Source organism: Papio anubis, chromosome 14 (assembly GCF_008728515.1).
Source record: "Papio anubis isolate 15944 chromosome 14, Panubis1.0, whole genome shotgun sequence".
In the NCBI taxonomy this organism is placed as follows: domain Eukaryota; kingdom Metazoa; phylum Chordata; class Mammalia; order Primates; family Cercopithecidae; genus Papio; species Papio anubis.
In genome coordinates this window covers 86717137-86738617 of record NC_044989.1, presented here as the reverse complement: position 1 = coordinate 86738617, position 21481 = coordinate 86717137, and the positions used below count along the sequence as shown (strand labels likewise).

At 40.0% G+C, this 21481-nt stretch overlaps 1 protein-coding gene across 10 annotated transcripts in view; it reads left to right on the top strand.

Moving 5' to 3' along the window:
• IMMT (inner membrane mitochondrial protein) overlaps positions 1 to 21481 on the top strand; it is a 52913-nt gene that overhangs the window by 14353 nt on the left and 17079 nt on the right. For 2 of the 10 annotated variants that reach the window (XM_017947713.3, XM_003908922.5), the window contains exons 2-8: positions 1032 to 1105; positions 2805 to 2994; positions 7962 to 8073; positions 10431 to 10568; positions 10934 to 11029; positions 15024 to 15160; positions 20153 to 20256. In XM_017947713.3, coding sequence (XP_017803202.2) covers positions 1032 to 1105; positions 2805 to 2994; positions 7962 to 8073; positions 10431 to 10568; positions 10934 to 11029; positions 15024 to 15160; positions 20153 to 20256 — 851 coding nt within the window. The remainder of the gene's footprint in view (positions 1 to 1031; positions 1106 to 2804; positions 2995 to 7961; positions 8074 to 10430; positions 10569 to 10933; positions 11030 to 15023; positions 15161 to 20152; positions 20257 to 21481) is intronic. The other 8 variants (XM_009184588.4, XM_009184586.4, XM_003908923.5 and 5 more) reach the window with 8 other exon arrangements.

Genomic DNA, 21481 nt, shown 5'->3' with positions numbered 1-21481 from the left:
GTAATTTCATGTGTCCTCTGATCATGTGATATATTTTCCTAAAACTATAGATACTTTTAAAAGGAAGTTTATGTTATTCTGATATTCCTTAAATACAATTTCAGTAAAGAACCTAGAGAAAGCATTTTTCCCCTTGTTGCAGCTTGATTTTTCTTTGTATTTTAAAAGAAGATACTTTTATGGATTTGATAAGTGTAAATTTTCAAATTGATAGGTATGAATAGTTTAAAGTTTATGAAAACCTTCCCCAACAGTATTTAGATGCTTGTTCATTTGCTTAATTTAGGGGATCCACATATTATTAAGAAATTTTTAGGTATATTTTACTCTTATTAAAACCAATCACAAACCGTATAGCCCTAATCATTTGTTTTATGTAAGAATAGACTAGTTATATGAGGACAAGTGTACTTGAGCATTTGCAACATTAATTAAAATGTTTTTCTTAAAATGGTTGGCTTTTAGACTAACAGTATGCTAAGATAAACCAAAAATCAGCTTTTAAATGAATGCCTCTAGGAGTTGACCAGCTACATAGTTAGTTCAGAGATGGAAAACCTGGTTTTCTGGATCAGTTAGCTGAGGTTAGATCTGTCCCTTGAGTGTGTATCCTATAATGCCATGTTTTTGGCTAGACTTTGTGGATGAAGATGCCTAACTAAGGCATCTGAAGATGCCTAAACTAAGCTTATAAAGTAAAAATAGATTTTTTTTTGCCAATTAAGAAAACATATAGCAAATACCAATTGTATTCAAGAAATAGCATACTTAAGACTTATTTAAAGGTGCTAATTGATCATAGTCCGATAATTCTTTTTAATATTAAAAGTAATTTTATGTGAGCCTTGGGGTGTAAGAAGCATCACTGCTTTTAGGAATCTATAAATATGGGATAAATTGACTTCTGAAAAAAAATAATTTTTTGTTTAATGAAGACATTTTTAATAAAAGTATTTTATCTATATTACCAACCCAAAAAGCTTACCAGTTTCCTTTAACTGTATTGGTTGTGATGTGTTTTCCTTCTTTAGAGTTGTCTCTGTGGGAAGTTTGTCCTCCGTCCATTGCGACCATGCCGCAGATACTCAACTTCAGGCAGCTCTGGGTATGTAGTATGTCTCCCTATAACCAGGCTTTTCACTGTGTGCTGCTAAGGGAGTATGTGTGTGTTTTCCTTGAATATGGGAATAGCTGTCTAAACCTTTTTTTTTAAGGGGTACATACACCGAAGCTTTGCTGTAACATTGTTGGGCTACCTTCTGAAGCATTGTTTGTAGGTAATAATTTGTTAATAATGCACCTTTTGGCTCTTTGGTAATTGGATGGCATCTGAGGCAGAGCCTTCCTTGCATGTGCAGTCTTCCATTCTATGGCAAATAGATTTATATCCAGAACTCAGCATGTTGTAACTGAAATAAGTGTTAAATTTATTTGGCATTTTATTATCTTTTCATGTTGTGACTTAAACAAGTGTTAAATTTATTTGGCATTTTATTATATATTTTTTTCTTTTTTTTTTTAAGACAGAGTCTTGCTCTGTTGCCCAGGCTGGAGTGCAGTGGCTCGATCTTGGCTCACTGCAACCTCCGCTTCCCAGGTTCAAGCGATTTTTCTGCCTCTGCCTCAGCCTCCCCCGTATCTGGGACTACAGGTGCTTGTCACCATGCCCAGGTAATTTTTGTATTTTTAGTAGAGATGGGGTTTTGCGATGTTGGCCAGGCTGGTCTCGAACTCCTGACCTCAGGTGATCCATCCGCCTCGGCCTGTCAAAGTGCTGGCATTACAGGTGTGAGCCACCATGCCTGGCTGGTATTTTATTATCTTTTGTAAAGAGTTTATTGTGTTTAGGCCAGGCGCAGTGGCTCACGCTTATAATCCCAGCACTTCGGGAGGCCGAGGCGGGCGGATCACCTGAGGTCAGGAGTTTGAGACCAGTCTGACCATCATGGTGAAATCCCATCTTTACTAAAAATACAAAAATTAGCCGGGCGTGGTGGCGCATGCCTGTAATCCCAGCTACTTGGGAGGCTGAGGCAGGAGAATCACCTGAACCCGGGAGGCGAAGGTTGCAGCAAGCCAAGATAATGCCATCGCACTCCAGCCTGAGGGACAAGAGGAAGACTTTGTCTCAAGGAAAAAAAAAAAAAAAGTTTATAGTGTTTATAGAAATGTTTGATTGAGGAAGAGGAGCCTTGAAAGTTAGTGATAGTTCTTGTTTGGATTCAGAGAGAATATCATGATTGTGAACATGTTGAATTAAATGTTAAAGGGTGGATTCCTAGATATTGTAATTATTTTTAGTTACTCATACTTTTTTCTATTTCTTTTTTTTTTTTTTTTTTTTTTTTGAGACAAGGTCTTGTTCTGTTACTCCAGGCTGAAGTGCAGTCGCATGATCACGGTTCACTGCAGCCTTGATCTCCCAGGCTTGAGCATTCCTCCTACCTCGGCCTCCTGAGTAGCTGGGGCACCTGCTACTATGCTTGGCTAAATTTTTTTGGCAGGGGGCGGCGGTTAGAGATGGGATCTTACTATGGTGCCTAGGGTGGTTTTGAACTCCTGGGCTCAAGCAACCCTTTAATCTAGGCCTCCCAAAATGAATAAATATTATTTTTGGTGGCAACATGTTAGAAACAAATCAGGAAAAGGTGATGTGCAGATGTGGTGGTAAACTTGGCTGCTATGATCTGAATTTGTGGTAGATAAGTAGAGGCTAGAGGTATTTGAGATGGTTACGTTGGTATAGGAAAATAGGTGTAGGAGAACCAATAAGTATAAATGTATTTCCTATTTCTTTCACTTAGGTTGACTACTGGCAAAATTGCTGGAGCTGGCCTTTTGTTTGTTGGGGGAGGTATTGGTGGCACTATCCTATATGCCAAATGGGATTCCCATTTCCGGGAAAGTGTAGAGAAAACCATACCTTACTCAGACAAACTCTTCGAGATGGTTCTTGGTCCTGCAGTTTATAATGTTCCATTGCCAAAGAAACCGGTAAGAGTTAAACAATATTTCAATTTATCCAATGAAATACTTTAAAAGCAAGTTGTTTTCATGTTGAAAATACAGTTGTCTTTCAATATTCTTGAAGGAGTGGTTCAGGACTTCCCGTGGATACAAAAATCCCATGGATACTCAAGTCTCAGATATAAAATATTACAGTATTTGCATATAACCTATGTACACCCTCCCATATACTTTAAATCATCTCTAGATTAGATGTAATATCTAATACAGTGTAAATGCTGTCTAAATTTTCATTATACTTTGTTATTTAGGGAATGATGACAAGAAAAAAAAGTGTCCATGTTCAGTACAGGTGCAGTTTTTTTCTTTTATTGTTTTTTTTGTTTGTTCGTCTGTTTTTGTTTTTTTTTTTTTGAGATGGAGTTTCACTCTTGTTAACCAGACTGGAGTGTAGTGGTATGATCTTGGCTCACTGCAACCTCCGCCTCCTAGGTTCAAGCGATTCTCCTGCCTCAGCCTCCCGAGTAGCTGGGATTACAGGCACCTGCCACCATGCCCGGCTAATTGCTTGTATTTTTAGTAGAGATGGGGTTCACCATGTTGGCCAGACTGGTCTCGAACTCCTGACCTCAGGTGATCCACCCGCCTCAACCTCCCAAAGTGCTGGGATTACAAGTGTGAGCCATGGTGCCTGGCCAGTTTTCTTTAAATTGAACTAATAGTAGCTAGTACAGATGGATAATTATGCTTTTGGAGTCCCATAAGTGCTCTCAGTACATACCACATAGAAAATAACTGTGCTGCACACAAGGGTAAATGGAGGAGATACCTTGGGCAGAGGTAACCATGGTTGCCCTGTGGACTGAGGGGGACGTCTATATGTTATCCCATGCTGTTGCAGCTATCAAGCTCTTACTTAGAACACTATAAAAACAAGTGCAGAGTTGTCATGACATAAAACCATGTATTATGGTTAGTAGTGGTTCCTTTTAGACCATAACACAAAGTCACAGAATTTTCAGCTAGATGCTGATTAGTTGACAGGATATCTTCTATTTGTGTAACTTTGTGTGTATTCCTTTTTTTCTCACCAGCCTAAAAAAAAATTTTTTTTTTTTTGAAACAGAGTCTCGCTCTGTCACCTAGGCTCGAGTACAGTGATGTGATCTTGGCTCACTGCAAATTCCGCCTCCTGGGTTCCAGCAATTCTCCTGCTTCAGCCTCCCAAGTAGCTGGGACTACAGGCGTGTGCCACCATGCCCAGTTAATTTTTGCATTTTTTTATTAGAGATGGGGTTTCACCATGTTGGCCAGGCTGGTCTCAAACTGCTGACCTCAGGTAATCTGCCCACCTTGGCCTCCCAAAATGCTGGGATTACAGGCGTGAGCCACCACGCCCGTCCTAAAAATTTTTTTAAACTCTAATCTTAAATGTTTCATCATTCACACACAGCTTCTTGTAAAAAACAAAAATTCTGTAAAAGAGCATGGATTTTTGACTCTTTGGTATTGGGCATTTCTTTATGCTATGAGGCTGGACATGGCTGATCAGTTTATTCTTAGAAACTGGGTGGACTTACTCTCTAGTATCTAACATGATCTAGAGACCCATCCTATAGCAAAGTTAACATTTGGAAAAAGAACTGTCATCTAACTTCCTCCCTGTAACCCACCCCGACCATACTTTTTCAACATGTTTTTGACTAGTCTTCTATATCATTTATTCTTCTATACGGACTTTAAAATGACCATACTGACTGAGAGAGATAATTTGGCAGCTTCATAAGTCAAGGAGCAGAACCCTGTGGATTTATTCTAAAATCTTGAATCTATTTTAAGCTTCATGACCCAGGAGACATAGCTGGAAGCTGTTCCAGGAGCATGGAGTATGGTTGAAAAATTCAGAGCAGTGTTCTTTTCTCAGTTGACGTGACTTCAGATGTCATTCTTTGTAGATGAATCCTTTATCCCTCCAAATAGCCTTGGCCTCTCCTCACTCCACTTTAGCTACCTTGGAGAACATTTCTACTTAATAACTCAGCATGTTTGTACTACACCACCTCCATACTTATACTACTCCTTATTTGCTTTTTTGTATTAAAGATAGTATACCAAGTTGTCAGGTATAGCTAGGCCAGAATTCGTAGATTCTTCACAGGTTGCCCATATTTCATTAGCTATCCTATCTTGTTTAATCTTCTTGCATTACCACTATCTGTACTCCTATTCCTACCTTTATCACTTCATATCCAAATTATCTTCTTAACTAGACCTGTTGCTCTCCATGTGCACACAGTCTTTCCTGTCTTCCTCCCAGTCTCTACCCACCTAGATCTCTCCTAACAGAATCTGGGTCATCCTTATATCAATACCAGAGAATCTTCTAAAAGAAGTGCTGTGATATTTTCATGATAACACCTCTTAGTGTACTTCTAGATATTTCGTGTTGTTTAAAAGAAGACCACAGGATGTAATGTTTAAAAGAAGACCATAGGATGTAAAAACTAGAGAAATCTTAGAGTCTGTCTCACTTTCTGAATAAGTATGAAGCCAGTAGTGCTTAAATGTCAGCCTAGGAACTGGCCATTGGGCTTCTTTATTTCTGTAGTTTGTGGTCTTTGCTAACTTTTAAGTTGACATTCAATACCCTTGGCAATCTGGCACTTGTTTACCTTTGCAGCCTTATCTCTGGGTCCTGCACATAAGCCCTTAGCTCTGCACCAGTTGCCCTTCATTACAAATATGTCTTTGCTTTCCTCATTTTATTCCACCAATGTTAATCAAGTGATTATTATGTTGCAGGCAGTGTTCCAAGGGCCATGCTTAAAGAGAGAACTCATCTAAGATCCCTTCCATTTGTCCAGCTTTTTTCAGGATGGTCTCCTAACCAGAATGACTTCCTTTCCTTTGCCCATTAATGTTCTCTTCAAGGGCTGCATCCTTCACTGCATAGACTTAATTTTCTCTCCTCTGAATTACAATAGCAGTTAGTGTTTCTATTTTTTACCATTTATTCAGGCACTCTCTACTGTTAAACATTGTGTCAATTTGTTGCTGTGCATTATATTTCATGGTAACCTTTTTAGTGGCAACATGATTTGTTGTAACATTGTCTCTATATTTACTGTCCATGCATAAAATCTTTTTGATGGACATGGAATAACACCTGCCTAAATGATTACAACGGTTACATTCCTGGATAGAACTTCATATCATAAAAATGTCATTTCTCTCAAATATATATGTATGTCATTAAAGATAGTACCAAGATAGTACCAAATATATATTGAGATAGTACCATATTACATTGAGATAGTACCAAATTACATTAAGATGGTACTAAATATATATGACATACATATATATGTTTGAGAGAAATGTATATGTATATATTAGAGAGAAATGATGTTTTTATGGTATGTCTTTTCACACAAATCTAGTAAGAATTTGAATGAATTTTTCTAGATGGTGAGGAACCAGATAATACAGTTTTAACATTCATATGGAGGAATTAATGATGTACATGACTACTCAAGAACATTTTGAAAAAGGCATGAGGAGGGGTGCTTTTCTAGGTAGACTTTTTTATACTGCTACTTTAATAAAATAAGATTGTGACACAGGAAAAGAAATTAGAGGAATAGGGCAACTGAATTTGGAAATAGATCACACACACACTTTAATTGTGAGAATGTAAATCACTAGAATCTTAAGTGAAAGTGATCTGTTAACATCTGTTAAAAATATACAACCCCTTTGACCCAGCAATTCCTCTTCTGAAAACTATCCCATAGATGTCACACTATGGTGCTTTTCAGTTAAACAGACAGGGATGGATGTTCATTGCTTTGTTTGTAGCAGCAAAGCAAAACAAAACAGGGAACAACTTGAATGACTATAGAGGAGAAGTTGACCAAATTATGGGAAATCGTTATATGAGGATGTTATGCAACTAAAAAGAATTTCTTGACCTGAAAGAGAATGTCCATGATATAGTGTTAAATGAAAAAAAAAGAGCAAGTTACAAGGTAATTTGTATAATATAACCCTGTTTTGGTTTGTTTAAGGAAGTGAAACATTGTTTATGTGTATATACTTGAGCTTTTGCTCAGGAGTAGAAGGATAGATTCCAGGCTATTAGCAGTGGCTACATTAGAGAGTGGAAAGGGAAAGGAGCAGTGAAGAGGCAAGTTAAAGCCACTGGTATATCTTGGTATTGTTTTGCTTGTAACAGTAATCATTCTTCATCATTCAAAGATAATATTTTAATGAAAATGGAAATAATTCTAGTTTCTGGTAATAACTAAGTTCAGAACCATCTCTGTTGTGTTTAAGTAGTCATGTTAGGGATATCTGAGTCCTACTGCCAAGTTAGGGCAAAAAGTGGAATAACATAAGTGGAAATAAAAATAAAAGTAATTTTCCCTGGCACATATCTGGCAGCCCTCTTAAGTGAACAGTGTCTTAAACTTAAGGCAGGCAATAATTGGGAAAGAGGAAGGCAAGCCTTGCTTACAAATTGATATCATATATCTTAATGTGCAATTACATGAATCCTGGCAATCAAACAAAATTCATGTATATTTTTACTCAGAGCCTTTAATAATCATTTGCTTCTAGCTGAATGTATATAGAAGACATCATAATTTGATTTAGAAAGGAAATTATAATAGTCTTCTTAATACTGTATAAGTACAAGGAATGGTGTTTAATGAGAAGATCATGTGTCATGGACTTTATTGGTCACCCTAATAGAAACCTTTGTTACTATTAAAACATGGGCTGGTCATTTGGAATGAAATTTCTGGACTGTACTTTTCTAGTAATGGTGGTTTCTCTCAACTATGTTTAACAAAAGATATATGTTATAGAGTGTTGATAACTTTACGTTAAAAGCCTGAAAGGCTTGACATTTGAAATACTGCAAATTACTGTACCTTTTAAAAAAATAGTAGTAGATCTGAAATGTTAAATAAATGTTTTTTATTTCCAAGATTCAGTCTGGTCCACTAAAAATCTCTAGTGTATCAGAAGTAATGAAAGAATCTAAACAGCCTGCCTCACAACTCCAGAAACAAAAGGGAGATACTCCAGCTTCATCAACAGGTACTTATATTTTGAACCATCTTTTTAAAGTTCTAGGTAAATCTCTTCACCAATTATTATTATTATTATTTTTTTTTTTTCTTGAGACAGAGTTTCGCTCTTGTTGCCCAGGCTGTAGTGCAATGGTGTGATCGCGGCTCACCGCAGCCTCCACCTCTTGGGTTTAAGCGATTCTCCTGCCTCAGACTCCCGAGTAGCTGGGATTACATGCATGTGCCAGCACACTCCACTAATTTTCTATTTTTACTAGAGGCGGAGTTTCTCCGTGTTAGTCAGGCTGGTCTCAAACTCCCGCCCTCAGGTGATCCGCCCGCCTCGGCCTCCCAAAGTGCTGCGATTACAGGCGTGAGCCACCATGCCCAGCCTCTTCACCAATTCTCTATTCTCTCTTCTTTCTTAGTGATGAAAGTGTCTTGCTGTAGTCCCTGCAGATATTTTTTGATTTCAGAAACTACCAGTCACCCCACTCTAATTTACAGCACTTGCCTGTTGAACTCTAACCTGTTCAGTATACATTTGAACTTATGTTTCTCCTTTGTTGCATCTGTTCTTGATTAAATCACCCGACTTTAATTCAGCAGTTATTTACTGGCTTTTCTGTGCTAGACATTCTTGTAAGCCCTGGGGAAATAGCCATGAACAAAACAGTTAAAAAAAAATTCCAGCTAATATTTCTTGATTAGATAAGGAGAGGGAATAAACAAGTACAATGTATAGGATGTCAGACATCGTGGGAGGGAATACTGCATTTTTAAATGGAGTGTGTAAGGAATACCTTACCTGGAAGGGGTTGTCTGAGCAAAGATTAGAAAGACATAAGGGGGGTAAGTCATGTAAAAGGGTGGTGGAGAAAAGCATCCCAGGCAGCAGGATAAGCTGGTGTAAAGGCTTGACATATTCAAGCAAAGGGCAGATGAGGCTAGAGTGAATTGAGTAAGGGGAGAACAGGAGCAAATGAGGTCAGAGAGGGAGCAAAAAGTTTATTGTGGCAGTCCTTGGAAGCCATTGTAATAATTTTATTTTAGGCCAGGTGCAGGGGCTCATGTCTGTAATCCCAGCACTTTGGGAAGCCAAGGTGGGAGGATCACCTAAGCCCAGGAGTTTGAAAGCAGCCTGGGCAACATAGCAAGATCCTGTTTCTATAAAAAATTAAAAATTAGCTGGGGATGGTGGTGCATGCCTGTAGTCCCAGCACTTGGGAGGGAGGACCACTTGAGCCCAGGAGGTTGAGGCTGCAGTGAGCTGTGATTGCACCTCTACACTCCAGCCTGGGTGACAGGGCAAGACTCTGTCTCAAACAAACAAAAGAAAATGTTTCATGTTCTGGGTGGGATGGGAAGAGAATGCTGAGCCAGGGGATTGATAATTGACTGCTATTTGGTTTAAAACCAAGGCTGGGCACAGTGGCTCACACCTGTAATCCCAGCACTTTGGGAGGCCGAGGAGGGAGGATCACTTGAGCCTAGGAGTTTGAGACCAGCCTGGGCAAGAGAGGCAGACCCTCTATCTACAAAAAAATTTTAAAATTAGCAAAGTGTGATGGTACACACCTGTAGTCCCAGCTATGTGCCAGAGGCTGAGGTGGGGGTATTGCTTGTTCCTGGGAGGTCGAGGTTGCAGTGAGCCATGATAGTGCCACTATACTCCAGCCTGGGCAACAGAGTGAGACCTTGTCTCAAAAATAAAAATAATCAATATATAAAATACTACACAAAAGATTGATTGATTGATAGAGATGTGGTCTTGCTATGTTGGCCAGGTTGGTCTTGGCCTCAAGCAGTCCTTCCACCTTGGCCTCCCAAAGTGTGCAAAAAAAAAAAAATATATATATATATATATGTATATGTATATTTTAACTCAGTTCTGTTCTTGATGACTGTGACCTTTCATCTTTGTGTTTAAAACTGTAATCTTTTTCCTGCTCACACGTCTTCCACCACTCTTCAAAGCAATTAAAAAATATTCTTTGTTTAGTTGCTTTCTTTTGTCTGTCTTCATCATTAACAGGCTTTTTCCTATGTTACTCTTTTTCCATGTTGTGTAAATGTCCACTTCTTGTGTGTTAATATTTAACATTATTACTAGAAGGCTTGCCTGGAATAATGGTGGTTAAAATGTGGGTGGATGCAGACAAGACTTCTTTTCTTTTGTTCTTTCCCAACCATTGTCCATTTTGTGTGAGTTTAGATATGCAGTGGACAGTGCTCCTGTTTGTGTGTTATTCAAACATGTGGCAGTACAAATATTTGTGTCTTTAAGGAATCAGATGTGAAGTGGGTGGTGGTGGTAGTAAATTCCTGTCTGTTTCTCTGTTAACCTAGGAAAGTATAGATACCATGAGTAACATATATTTATAGCACCTACAGAAGCAGCTCAAATTATTTCTGCAGCAGGTGATACCCTGTCAGTCCCTGCCCCTGCAGTTCAGCCTGAGGAATCTTTAAAAACTGATTACCCTGAAATTGGTGAAGGAAAACCCACACCTGCGCTTTCAGGTAATTTAATTATTTCTATTTGTTCTTTTATGAATGATATGCTCATCAGAACTATTTAATGCCTAGGCAACACGTAGGCACTATGTATACATTTACACTAGGTTCGGGTCTTCAGACTTTCTTAGGAAATTTTAAAAATTTAAATGTCCAAATACATCTTTTTAAACAAGGAGATTAAAGACTGATTCCTATTTCTTCATTTTGGAATCATTAAGACTAATGATAATGGTTTTAGAATTCTTACCACAAAAATGCCCTGTGTTGATACAACTGGCCAGTACAAATGATGCTGGTTTTTATATCCCTGTTAGCTATTAAAATTCTGTGCTGAAATTTGATTTCCTCTTATTTACTTTTGCTGCAAGAAGAAGCATCTTCATCTTCTATAAGAGAGCGACCACCTGAAGAAGTTGCAGCTCGCCTTGCACAACAGGAAAAACAAGAACAAGTTAAAATGGAGTGTATGTAAACCAGACAGCTTCTTAAGGATTTTGGGTCATCTCCCAGTTGCTCTCTTCTTAAAGTATCAGCACAAGTTTGTCATCTGTCAGCTAGTTGTGGTTTCTTTTGTTGCTATTGTTGTTTTTTAGTGGCATTGCTTTATTCACTACCTTCATTTCATCTAAACTTCTTTTACCCAGGTGACAAAGGCTATTCTTAGTGTATAGTTGGTGAAAACTCCAAATAATACTAAAGATTATGTTAGCACTAAAGATTATTTATACTCTGGGTAACAGAAATTGATTATTTATGTTTTAACAGCTTGCCTAAAAGTCCTTTATTTATTTTTTTGAGACAGGCTCTTTTTCTGTCACCCAGGCTGGAGTGCGGTGGCACTGTCATGGCTCACTGCAGCCTCAGCCTCCCAGGCCGAAGCCATCGTCCCACCTCAGCCTCCTCTGTAGCTGGGACTACAGGTGCGCGTACCACCATACCCAGCTAATTTTTATAGACACAGGCATCTCACTATGTTGCCTAGACTGATCTCGTACTCCTGGGCTCAAGTGATCCTCCCACCTTGGACTCCCAAACTGCTGGGATTACAGGCGTGAGCCCCTGTACCCAGCCATAAGAGTCTTTTATTAATAATTGTCAATTTATAATTGTAAATAACTGTTTGTTAATAATTGTAAATTTATTTGTTGGAGTCAGAATGGCTTACACTGCCTTATCATCTAGCCTCTGGACTCTCTAGTAGTGCTCTCATCTGACACTGGTGGGGCATGGAATGTTCTACCCATTGCTGGTTTCCAGCTAACAAGCATATTCCTTTTTAAGTTTCAATTTTATGGTTTTTTTGTTTGTTTGTTTTTAAGAGATGGGCTCTTGCTATGTTGGTCAGGGTAGTGTTGGACTCTTGGCCTCACGAAGTCCTCCCACCTTGGCCTCCCAAAGTGCTGGGATTACAGGCATGAGCTATCACGCCTGGCCAAGTTTTTTATTATTTTTTTTGCTGTCCTTGGTAGGTCAGGATTCTTAAATTTTTCGATGGTTTAAAAAAGGTAATAGATACTTATAAATTTATTTTTCTGTCTTAAAGCACATGTAACATAATTTTTTGTACTGTGCTATAATATGTTGATGTCTCTGGAGGTTGTGGGATATAGCTTTTTGCTGGACAGAGTTGTTTAAGTACTCATGGCAGCTGTTTATAGTTTTTTGATCTCCTCATCGTTTGTTTTGTTCCTGTTTCCCTTGTAATGTGCTGGTTCTACCCTACCCTGAGGAACCAAGTTTCTTAGAATAGCATAGGTGTCATTCTGTGCCTATGGCATTAGTTTTGCTACTTGGATTTGGATTTTTGTTTTTCATTTTTTGTATTCTTCTGATTGTGTTACAAATATTTTAGAATATTTAATAAATGACTTCTAAGTGAAATGTTTTTTTTTTTCTACTCCTTTTTTCTTTTAGTCCTATTTTTTCTTCACTTTTCACTTTTCTCTCTTTATCACTTGGGCACCTTGAAATTAAGTTATAAATGTAAGATGGAGATGTCTGCTGTTTCAGCTGTTCTTTTCCTTGCCTGGTTCCTCTCATCTTTCATTTTGGGCAAAGTGAAAATTTTCAGAATTTTATCTGTCACCTCTTAATTCTCCCTCAAACTTGACTTTAAAAATATACATGCATGCATTTGCATGTGAAATATTTATCAAGGATCAAAGGGTAGTGACTAGACCTCTGAAGAGGGCTGGAAGCAGCAGGTGCCTCCCAGCAGCCCACTTTCTGTGGCCTCCATAAAGTAGTTCACAACTACCTGTACTTGATGTCCACTGTTCACTCACGCGTGTCATGGGATCCAGATACCACGGTTTCTCTCCCTTGCCCCTTTCTCTCTTTGTATCCCCTGCTCTTGTTTCACTTCTATCACTTCTGTCAATTTCTTTTAATTTTCTCCTTATTAGTTTTCCTCTTTTATCTTGCAGAGGTACCATTTGTAGTTCATCAGGTTCCATTTGTTCATTGCTAGTTTATGCTTCTTTTGCTCAAAATCATCTTTTTTTCTCACTTGTCAAATTTTTTTTTATTTTTTGCCATGTGATATCATTTATTTATTTATTTATTTATTTATTTATTTATTTATTTGTTCATTTAGAGACAGAGTCTCACTCTGTCACCCAGGCTGGAGTGCAGTGGTGCAGTCTCAGCTCACTGCAACCTCTGACTCCCAGGTTCACGCGATTCTCCCACCTCAGCCTCCCAAGTAGCTGGGACTATAGGCACCCACCACCATGCCTGGATAATTTTTGTATTTTTAGTAGAGATGGGGTTTCACAGTGTTGGCCAGCCTGATCTCAAACTCGACCTCAGGTGATCTGCCTGCCTCAGCCTTCCAAGGTGCTGGAATTACAGGCGTGAGCCACTGCACCGGCCCATTTATTATTAAATTAGTATTCTTACTAGCCTTCTTTCTTCAAATGACTTTTTTTTTTTTTTTTTTTTTGCATTTTAGTAAATTATCTAAAATGGTTGTTTGCTTTACTTTTTGGTATTCCTGAGACAGCATATAGAAATGTGATCTTAACCAGGTGCCTCTTGAACATTGGTGTCTGCTATTTCTTGAGTCCTTTTGTGGAAGAACACTGTCCATTTCAAGTTGCCTTTGGGTTTTGTTTTGGGTTTCTTTGGCCTGTTTTTTTATTTGTCTTTTTCTTTCTCCTGTCTGTTTTCTTATGTCTTGTCAATGTAAGTGTTTTGCTATGAGTATTCCTTCTTGCTAAGGGGATGAAAATGGGCACTTCTTTTTCCCTTTGGGTCTGTACGATTGTTGTTTAAAATGAAGAAAGCTGATGGATTTGTTGAGTTTATAGCTACAAATATGTAAAAGGGGCTATATTGTCCTAAACCTTGTTTCTCCCATTTGAAATACATTACCCTTCTTTAAATAATTTTGAGAAAAAAAAAAAACACTTTTTATTTTGAAAATGTTTAGATATACAGAAAAGAATAAGTAGGCTGGGCACGGTGGCTCATGTCTGTAATCCCAGCACTTTGAGAGGCTGAGGTGGGCAGATCATGAGGTCAGGAGATCGAGACCATCCTGGCTCACACGGTTAAACCCCGTCTCTACTAAAAATACAAAAAAATTAGCCAAGCGTGGTGGCAGGCGCCTGTAGTCCCAGCTACTCAGGAGGCTGAGGCAGGAGAATCACTATGGGAGACCCGAGGCAGGCAGAGGTTGCAGTGAGGACATGAGATCACGACCACTGCACTGGCCAGCCTGGTGAAACCCCGTGTCTACTAAAATATACAAAAAAATTAGCCGGGCATGGTGGCAGGCGCCTGTAGTCCCAGCTACTCGGGAGGCTGAGGCAGGAGAATCACATGAACCCCAGGAGGTGGAGTTCACAGTGAGCCGAGATCGTGCCGTTGCACTCCAGCCTGGGCGACAGAGCGAGACTCTGTCTCAAAAAAAAAAAAAAAGTATGGTAAAATACTGATAATTTAGTCTGGATGATAAATCTATGAAGCTTTATTACTTCTTTTTTTTTTTTGAGATGGAGTCTCGCTCTGTCGCCCAGGCTGGAGTGCAGTGGCGCGATCTCGGCTCACTGCAACCTCCACCTCCCGGGTTCAAGCTGTTCTCCTGCCTCAGCCTCCCGAGTAGCTGGGACTACAGGCACCTGCCACCATGCCCAGCTAATTTTTGTATTTTTAGTAGAAAGGAGGTTTCACCACATTGGTCAGGCTGGTCTCAAACTCCTGACCTTGTGATCCACCCAGCTCGACCTCCCAAAATGCTGGGATTATAGGCGTGAGCCACCGCACCCACCCTTTACCATACTGTTAAGTGAAACTTTGATTCCCTAAATTTGAGTCTCGTGTATTTTGTTGTTCCTTTTTAAATTTTTTGGGAAATGCAATGGAAGACTACATAGGAGAACAGCAAAAGTTTAGTCATTTATGGGGTAGGGATTTGTTTTTTAACTGTTCTTTTTTTTTTTTTTTTTTTTTAAGCTCTAGCCAAGAGCTTAGAAGATGCTCTGAGGCAAACTGCAGGTGTCACTCTGCAGGCTATTGCAGCTCAGAATGCTGCGGTCCAGGCTGTCAATGCACACTCCAACATATTGAAAGCCGCCATGGACAATTCTGAGGTGAGCCCAGTGAATGATTAGAAGGTTTTTAGCTGTTATGACTTGGGGGTCAAAAAGAAAAATCAGGGGTGGAGAGAAGTGTAATATTTAATAGACTGCTTTCTTCCTTGTGATACGGGCTTTCTCTCACTAGGGGAAGATACCTTTTTTTGTTATTGTTTCGAGACGGAGTCTTGCTCTATCGCCTGGGCTGGAGTCCAGTGGTGCAATCTCAGCTCACTGCAACCTCCACCTACCAGGTTCAAGTGATTCTCCTGCCTCAGCTTCCCGAGTAGCTGGGATTACAGGCACCCGCCACCATACCCGGCTAATTTTTGCACTTTCAGTAGATACAGGGTTTGCCATTTTGGCCAGGCTGGACTGGAACTCTTGACCTCAAGTGATCTGCCTGCCTCGGCCTCCCAAAATGTTGGGATTGCAGGCGTGAGCCACTGTGCTTGGCCTTAGAGTAATTATCTTTAAAAAACAAAATGAAAAAAGCCTTTAAATTTTTTAGAATGAATTTTATACATTGTGCTTTATTTTATCTTACAACACTGATGCAGTAATTAGTTCAGATTTGCTTTCATATTTTAATAGTGCTTAAATGTTTTTGTTGTTTGCTTTAAAATTACTATTTCCATAGATAAACTTTTAAAGATACTTTTCAAACTTGACCTGCAGTTTTAAGAAATAATACAGAGAGATCCCATGTTCCCTGAAACACCTGCTATTTTAAATGTTTATGATTATTTAATTTATGCTAAACACTTCAAAGAATGAAGTAATAACATTGATTTTTCAAAATTTAATACTGGGACCCAATAAATTATTTTATAATTACATTAGGTTACTTACTATGTATAAATGTATCTCTATTCCAGGTCATTTAAGGAGTAAATGAAAGTAAAATACATAAATTATTAATCTTAAGGATCAGGATCATACATGGTCAGTAAAGTTACTGTGCCGTCATAACTGTAGTTTTTTAAAAAAATTTACACACACTTTACATTGTTTCAGTCCTATGTACTTATATTACAAAAGAATTTAATTAGACCTCTGATATTAGTAGCAAGAAACTATAACCTTTGAAAACTTAAGGAAAATTCCATTTTAGTCAAAGTCCAAGAAAAGTACTTAAATATCAGAGTTCAGTCAGCAAAGTAGAAACCACTCAGGAAATTTAATTTGCTCGTTACAGATATGGGAAGGCTAGAAGTTGCATGATGTCAGGGTATTGGGTTCAGACCCAAGTAAACCAGTATCCCTCAGAAGGACACAGATTAGAAGCTTTAAATGCCGTGTTACTACTTGGGTATAAGGGTACACAGGGTGGTATTTCGTCTTCCCAGTGCACATAATGTGTAGCACATGGTGATTAGACAGTGTAAAATCTATTGCAGTCAAGATTTTACAACCTAACGGTAGCAGTTAACAGATTAGAGTATTAGCTAATGTACAAAATAATTAGAAAAATGTATGAACACGTTTTGAAATGTTAAGAATGAATTCCAGCTTTCGTTTTTTCTAGTAGAAGCTACAGGTGCACGTGTAATTTCTAGTATATTCTGAATAACTTTCACAAAGCAGTGTTTATGAAGAATTGGATTTGGTAATAGTGGGATTTAGTTTGATTGTGGGGGAATCTGTGTCTTTTACAGAGTAGGTTTTCCTTGGACCTCTGTAAGCAGGAGTACCTTCAACAAGGGTGATATATGTTGGCCCCCAGATATGTCATTGACATTTACATGCTTTGTGATTCTATTTAGGTTGGTTCGTGTGGCCCAAATCAGCATCCATTCTTTTTTTTTTTTTTTTTTTGAGACAGTCTCGCTCTGTCACCAGGCTGGAGTGCAGTGGCGTGATCTCTGCTCGCTGCAGCCTCCACCTCCCAGGTTCAAGCAGTTCTCCTGCCTTAGCCTCCCAAGTAGCTGAAATTACAGGTGCCCACCACCACACCTGGCTAATTTTTGTATGTTTAGTAGAGAGAGGGTTTCACTATGTTGGCCAGGCTGGTCTCGAACTCCTGACCTCAAGTAATCCACCTGCCTCCCCCTCCCAAAGTGCTGGGATTATAGGCACAAGCCGCCATGCTTGGCACCAAATCAGTATCCATTCTTGATGTATTTTATTTTCAAGATGACTAAAGTGGGCCAGGCACAGTGGCTCATGCCTGTAATCCCAGCACTGTGGGAGGCTGAGGTAGGCAGATCATTTGAGGTCAGGAATTCAAGACCAGCCTGACCAACATGGAGAAACCCCATTTCTACTAAAAATATATAATTAGCTGGACATAGTGGCCCATGCCTGTAATCCCAGCTACTCGGGAGACTGACACAAGAGAATCACTTGAACCTGGGAGGCAGAGGTTGTGGTGAGCCAAGATCGAGCCATTGCACTCTAGCCTGGGCAACAAGAGTGAAACTCCATCTCAAAAAAGAAAAAAAAGAAGGCCGGGCGCGGTAGCTCACGCCTGTAATCCCAGCACTTTGGGAGGCCGAGGCGGGCGGATCAGAGGTCAGGAGATCGAGACCATCCTGGCTAACACGGTGAAACCCCGTCTCTACTAAAAATACAAAAAGCTAGCCGGGCGAGGTGGCCAGCGCCTGTAGTCCTAGCTACTTGGGAGGCTGAGGCAAGAGAATGGCATGAACCCAGGAGGCGGAGCTTGCAGTGAGCCAAGATTGTGCCACTGCACTGCAGCCTGGGTGACAGAGCCAGACTCCGTCTCAAAAAAGAAAAAAAAAAGAAAAAAGACTACAGTGGGAACTCACTGAAACATCAACTTTATTTTTCACATCATAAGATATACTTTGCAAAATTTTACATAGAACATTCTTTTTTTGTTTTGTTTTGTTTTGTTTTGAGATGCAGTATTGCTCTGTCGCCCAGTCTGAGTGCAGTAGCATGATCTCAGCTCACTGCAACCTCTGCCTCCCAGGTTCAAGCGATTCTCCTGCATCAGCCTCCCGAATAGCTGGGATTACAGGCGCCCGTCACCACACCCATCTTAGTAGAGACGGGGTTTCACCATATTGGCCAGGCTGGTCTCGAACTCCTGACCTCAGGTGATTTGCTCACCTCAGACTCCCAAAGTGCTGGGATTACAGTTGTGAGCCACTGCACCCGGCTACATAGAACATTTAAAAAGCAATACACGAAGAAAAATACAAATATTTCTTCTAAATGTGTGGGCTCTTAACCTAGAGTTGAGTCTGTAGATAGAATTCAGGTGCTCATTGAACTTGAAGGAGGGAAACATCTTTATTTTCCCGAGCCTGAAATTGAAATTTAAAACCATTTTCTTCAACTATGAATACTGGCAGCAAACCACAGTAGTGTTAGCAGTACTGTGACCATGTCACCAATAGAAAGCACAGATGTTTTCAGATCACATTATAGTTGCAGCTCTCTTGAATATTATGTATGCTCATCAGTAGTTCTAAATAGGGTATTTATTAGTTCTACCACTAGATCTTGTTTATTATTTCACATTTTTTTTGTTTTTGAGACAGGGTCTTGCTCTGTCACCCAGGCTGGAGTGTGGTGTGTGATTACGGCTCAGTGTGGCCTCATCCCGGGCTCAAATGATCCTCCCACATCAGCTCCTCAAGTAGCTAGCACCACAGGCATGAGCCACTACGCCTGGCTGTTTTTTTTATTTTGTTGAAATGGGGTCTCCCTATATTGTTCAGGCTGGTCTCAAACAACTGGGCTTAAGTGATTCTGCTAGAGTGCTGGGATTACAGGCATGAGCCACTGAACCACGTCTAGGCCCTGAGTGTTCTGGGTACCTTGCACCCCCTCATAATGTGAGCCTCTTGCTGCACTTAGTGGTATTAGTGTTAGAGGGTTTTCTTCCTAATATATTCCCTAAATATGAGCCAGCTCTACTTAAAAAAGTGGCAATCAGTTCCATAGCTGGAGAAAAACGTGTTGGATCTGCCTAAGATTTTCAACGAAAACTTTTTTTTTTGAGAAGGAGTCTTGCTCTGTCACCAGGCTGGAGTGCAGTGGCGTGATCTCAGCTCACTGCAACCTCCGCCTCCTGGGTTCAAGCGATTCTCCTGCCTCATCCTCCCGAGTAGCTGGGATTACAGGCGTCCACCACCACACCCAGCTAATTTTTGTATTTTTAGTAGAGGCGGGGTTTCACCATGTTGGCCAGGATGGTCTCGATCTCTTGACCTCGTGATCTGCCCATCTCAGCCTCCCGATGTGCTAGGATTATAGGCGTGAGCCACTGCGCCTGGCCAAAATTTTTTTTTTTGAGAGGGAGTCTCGCTCTGTGGCCCAGGCTGGGGTGCAGTGGCCAGACCTCAGCTCACTGCAAGCTCCGCCTCCCAGGTTTACGCCATTCTGCTGCCTCAGCCTCCCGAGTAGCTGGGATCACAGGCGCCCGCCACCTCGCCCGGCTAGTTTTTTGTATTTTTTGTAGAGACGGGGTTTCACTGCGTTAGCCAGGATGGTCTCGATTTCCTGACCTCATGATCCGCCCATCTCGACCTCCCAAAGTGCTGGGATTACAGGCTTGAGCCACCGTGCCCAGCCGTCTTTTTTTTTTTAAATACACAATTCATATACCATAAGAGTCACCACAAGGGAGGTTTTTGACAATAGTTGACTTATATGTAACTAATTAGGAAGAGTGATTCTTTAGAGTAACATTTAGGAGGAATAAGGATCATACAAATATGTAAACCTGCTATTTATCCTTAAACTCTGATTTTGGTTTGTATATCCTTTTGAGACTCTTAAAAAAAAAAAAAAACTCCCCTTAGAAAATGCTTATATGGCCAGGCAGTGGCTCATGTTTGTAATCCCAGCACTTTGAGAGGCTGATGTGGGTAGATCATAAGCCTTAAATTAAGAGTTCTTACTCTGCAGAAATATTGCATATAAATTTTTACCTTTGACTTTAATGTCACATGTTTCTGTGTTTAATCTTGTTGGCCTAGCATATGACAATAATAGCAATTATTTATTATATAATTAAAATGTTTTGTTTAGATTGCAGGTGAGAAGAAATCTGCTCAGTGGCGCACAGTGGAGGGTGCATTGAAGGAACGCAGAAAGGCAGTAGATGAAGCTGCCGATGCCCTTCTCAAAGCCAAGTAATTACTCATGGACTTTAACAAGTAATTAGGGCCTCCTGGTGGCTTTCTTTGGGCTGGGTTTTTTTGTATTGTCTGTATAGAATAAAGCGGAGGTAGAGAAACCCTTCCTTCCCTTTTCCACCTGTGCTTGTTCTGAATTGGCATTAGGAACTCGTACAAAGGTGTAAAAAGAGAGAAGGAATAAAATATAATTAGTCCAGGCTGGGTACAGTGGCTCACACCTGTAATCTCAGTACTTTGGGAGGCCTAGGAGACAGATCACCTGAGACCAAGAGTTTGAGCCATCCTAGCCAGCATGGTGAGACCCTGTCTCTACTAAAAATGCAAATATCAGCCAGGCGTGGTGGTGTGCGCCTGTAGTCCCCGCTACTCGGGAGGCTGAGGTAGGAGAATCACTTGAACCCAGGAGGCAGAGGTTGCAGTGAGCTAAGATTGTGCCACTGCACTCCAGCCTAGGCGACAGAGCGAGACTCCGTCTCAAAATGTATATGTATAAAATTAGGCCAGAATAAATTTGGCAGAAACTTATATGAAGGATTTTTTTTTTTTTAAATTCAAGGTCTTGCTCTGTCGCCCATGCAGGAGTACAGGGGCATGCTCAGGGCTCACTGCAGCTTCAACCTCCCGGGCTCAAGCCATCCTCCTGCCTCAGCCCCCTGAGTAGCTGGGACTGGCGTGAGCCACCATACCCAGACATATAGAGGATCTTATATAAAAGTCAGTTTTGCTTTGGATTATTGCTTAGATGATGTATCTCTTCAGATGTACTGAGATTCTGCTGTAGTTTTTACTGGGGACAGTTTTTTTTACTGGGACAGTTTTTACTGGGACAGTTTGGGCAGTTTTTCAGAATGTAGAAAGTATGTATGTCACAATCTGTTTGCCTTAACAACCAAAATAGTGAGTATGTAATAGGTATGCCACCTTGACCTTGATTCCTGGACGTTGGCTAAAACTAGCATTGAACAAGCATACCCAGATATAAGATCAACCTCTGTTGGTGGAAACCTATATTTGACTAAAGATCCTCATCAGCAGTATGGAATAGTTATTTGTCACTCAAAATTTTGCTGTCTTTCTTAAGAAAATATTTATTCTTAGTAGAGAAAGAAGTCTTTGATAAAACTAGCATATCTTTTAGGAGATTTAAGGCATTATGCTCATATCACTTTGAGTTCTGTGTTTTATGGTGGGTAGACCACAGTCTGTCTGACTTACGAAA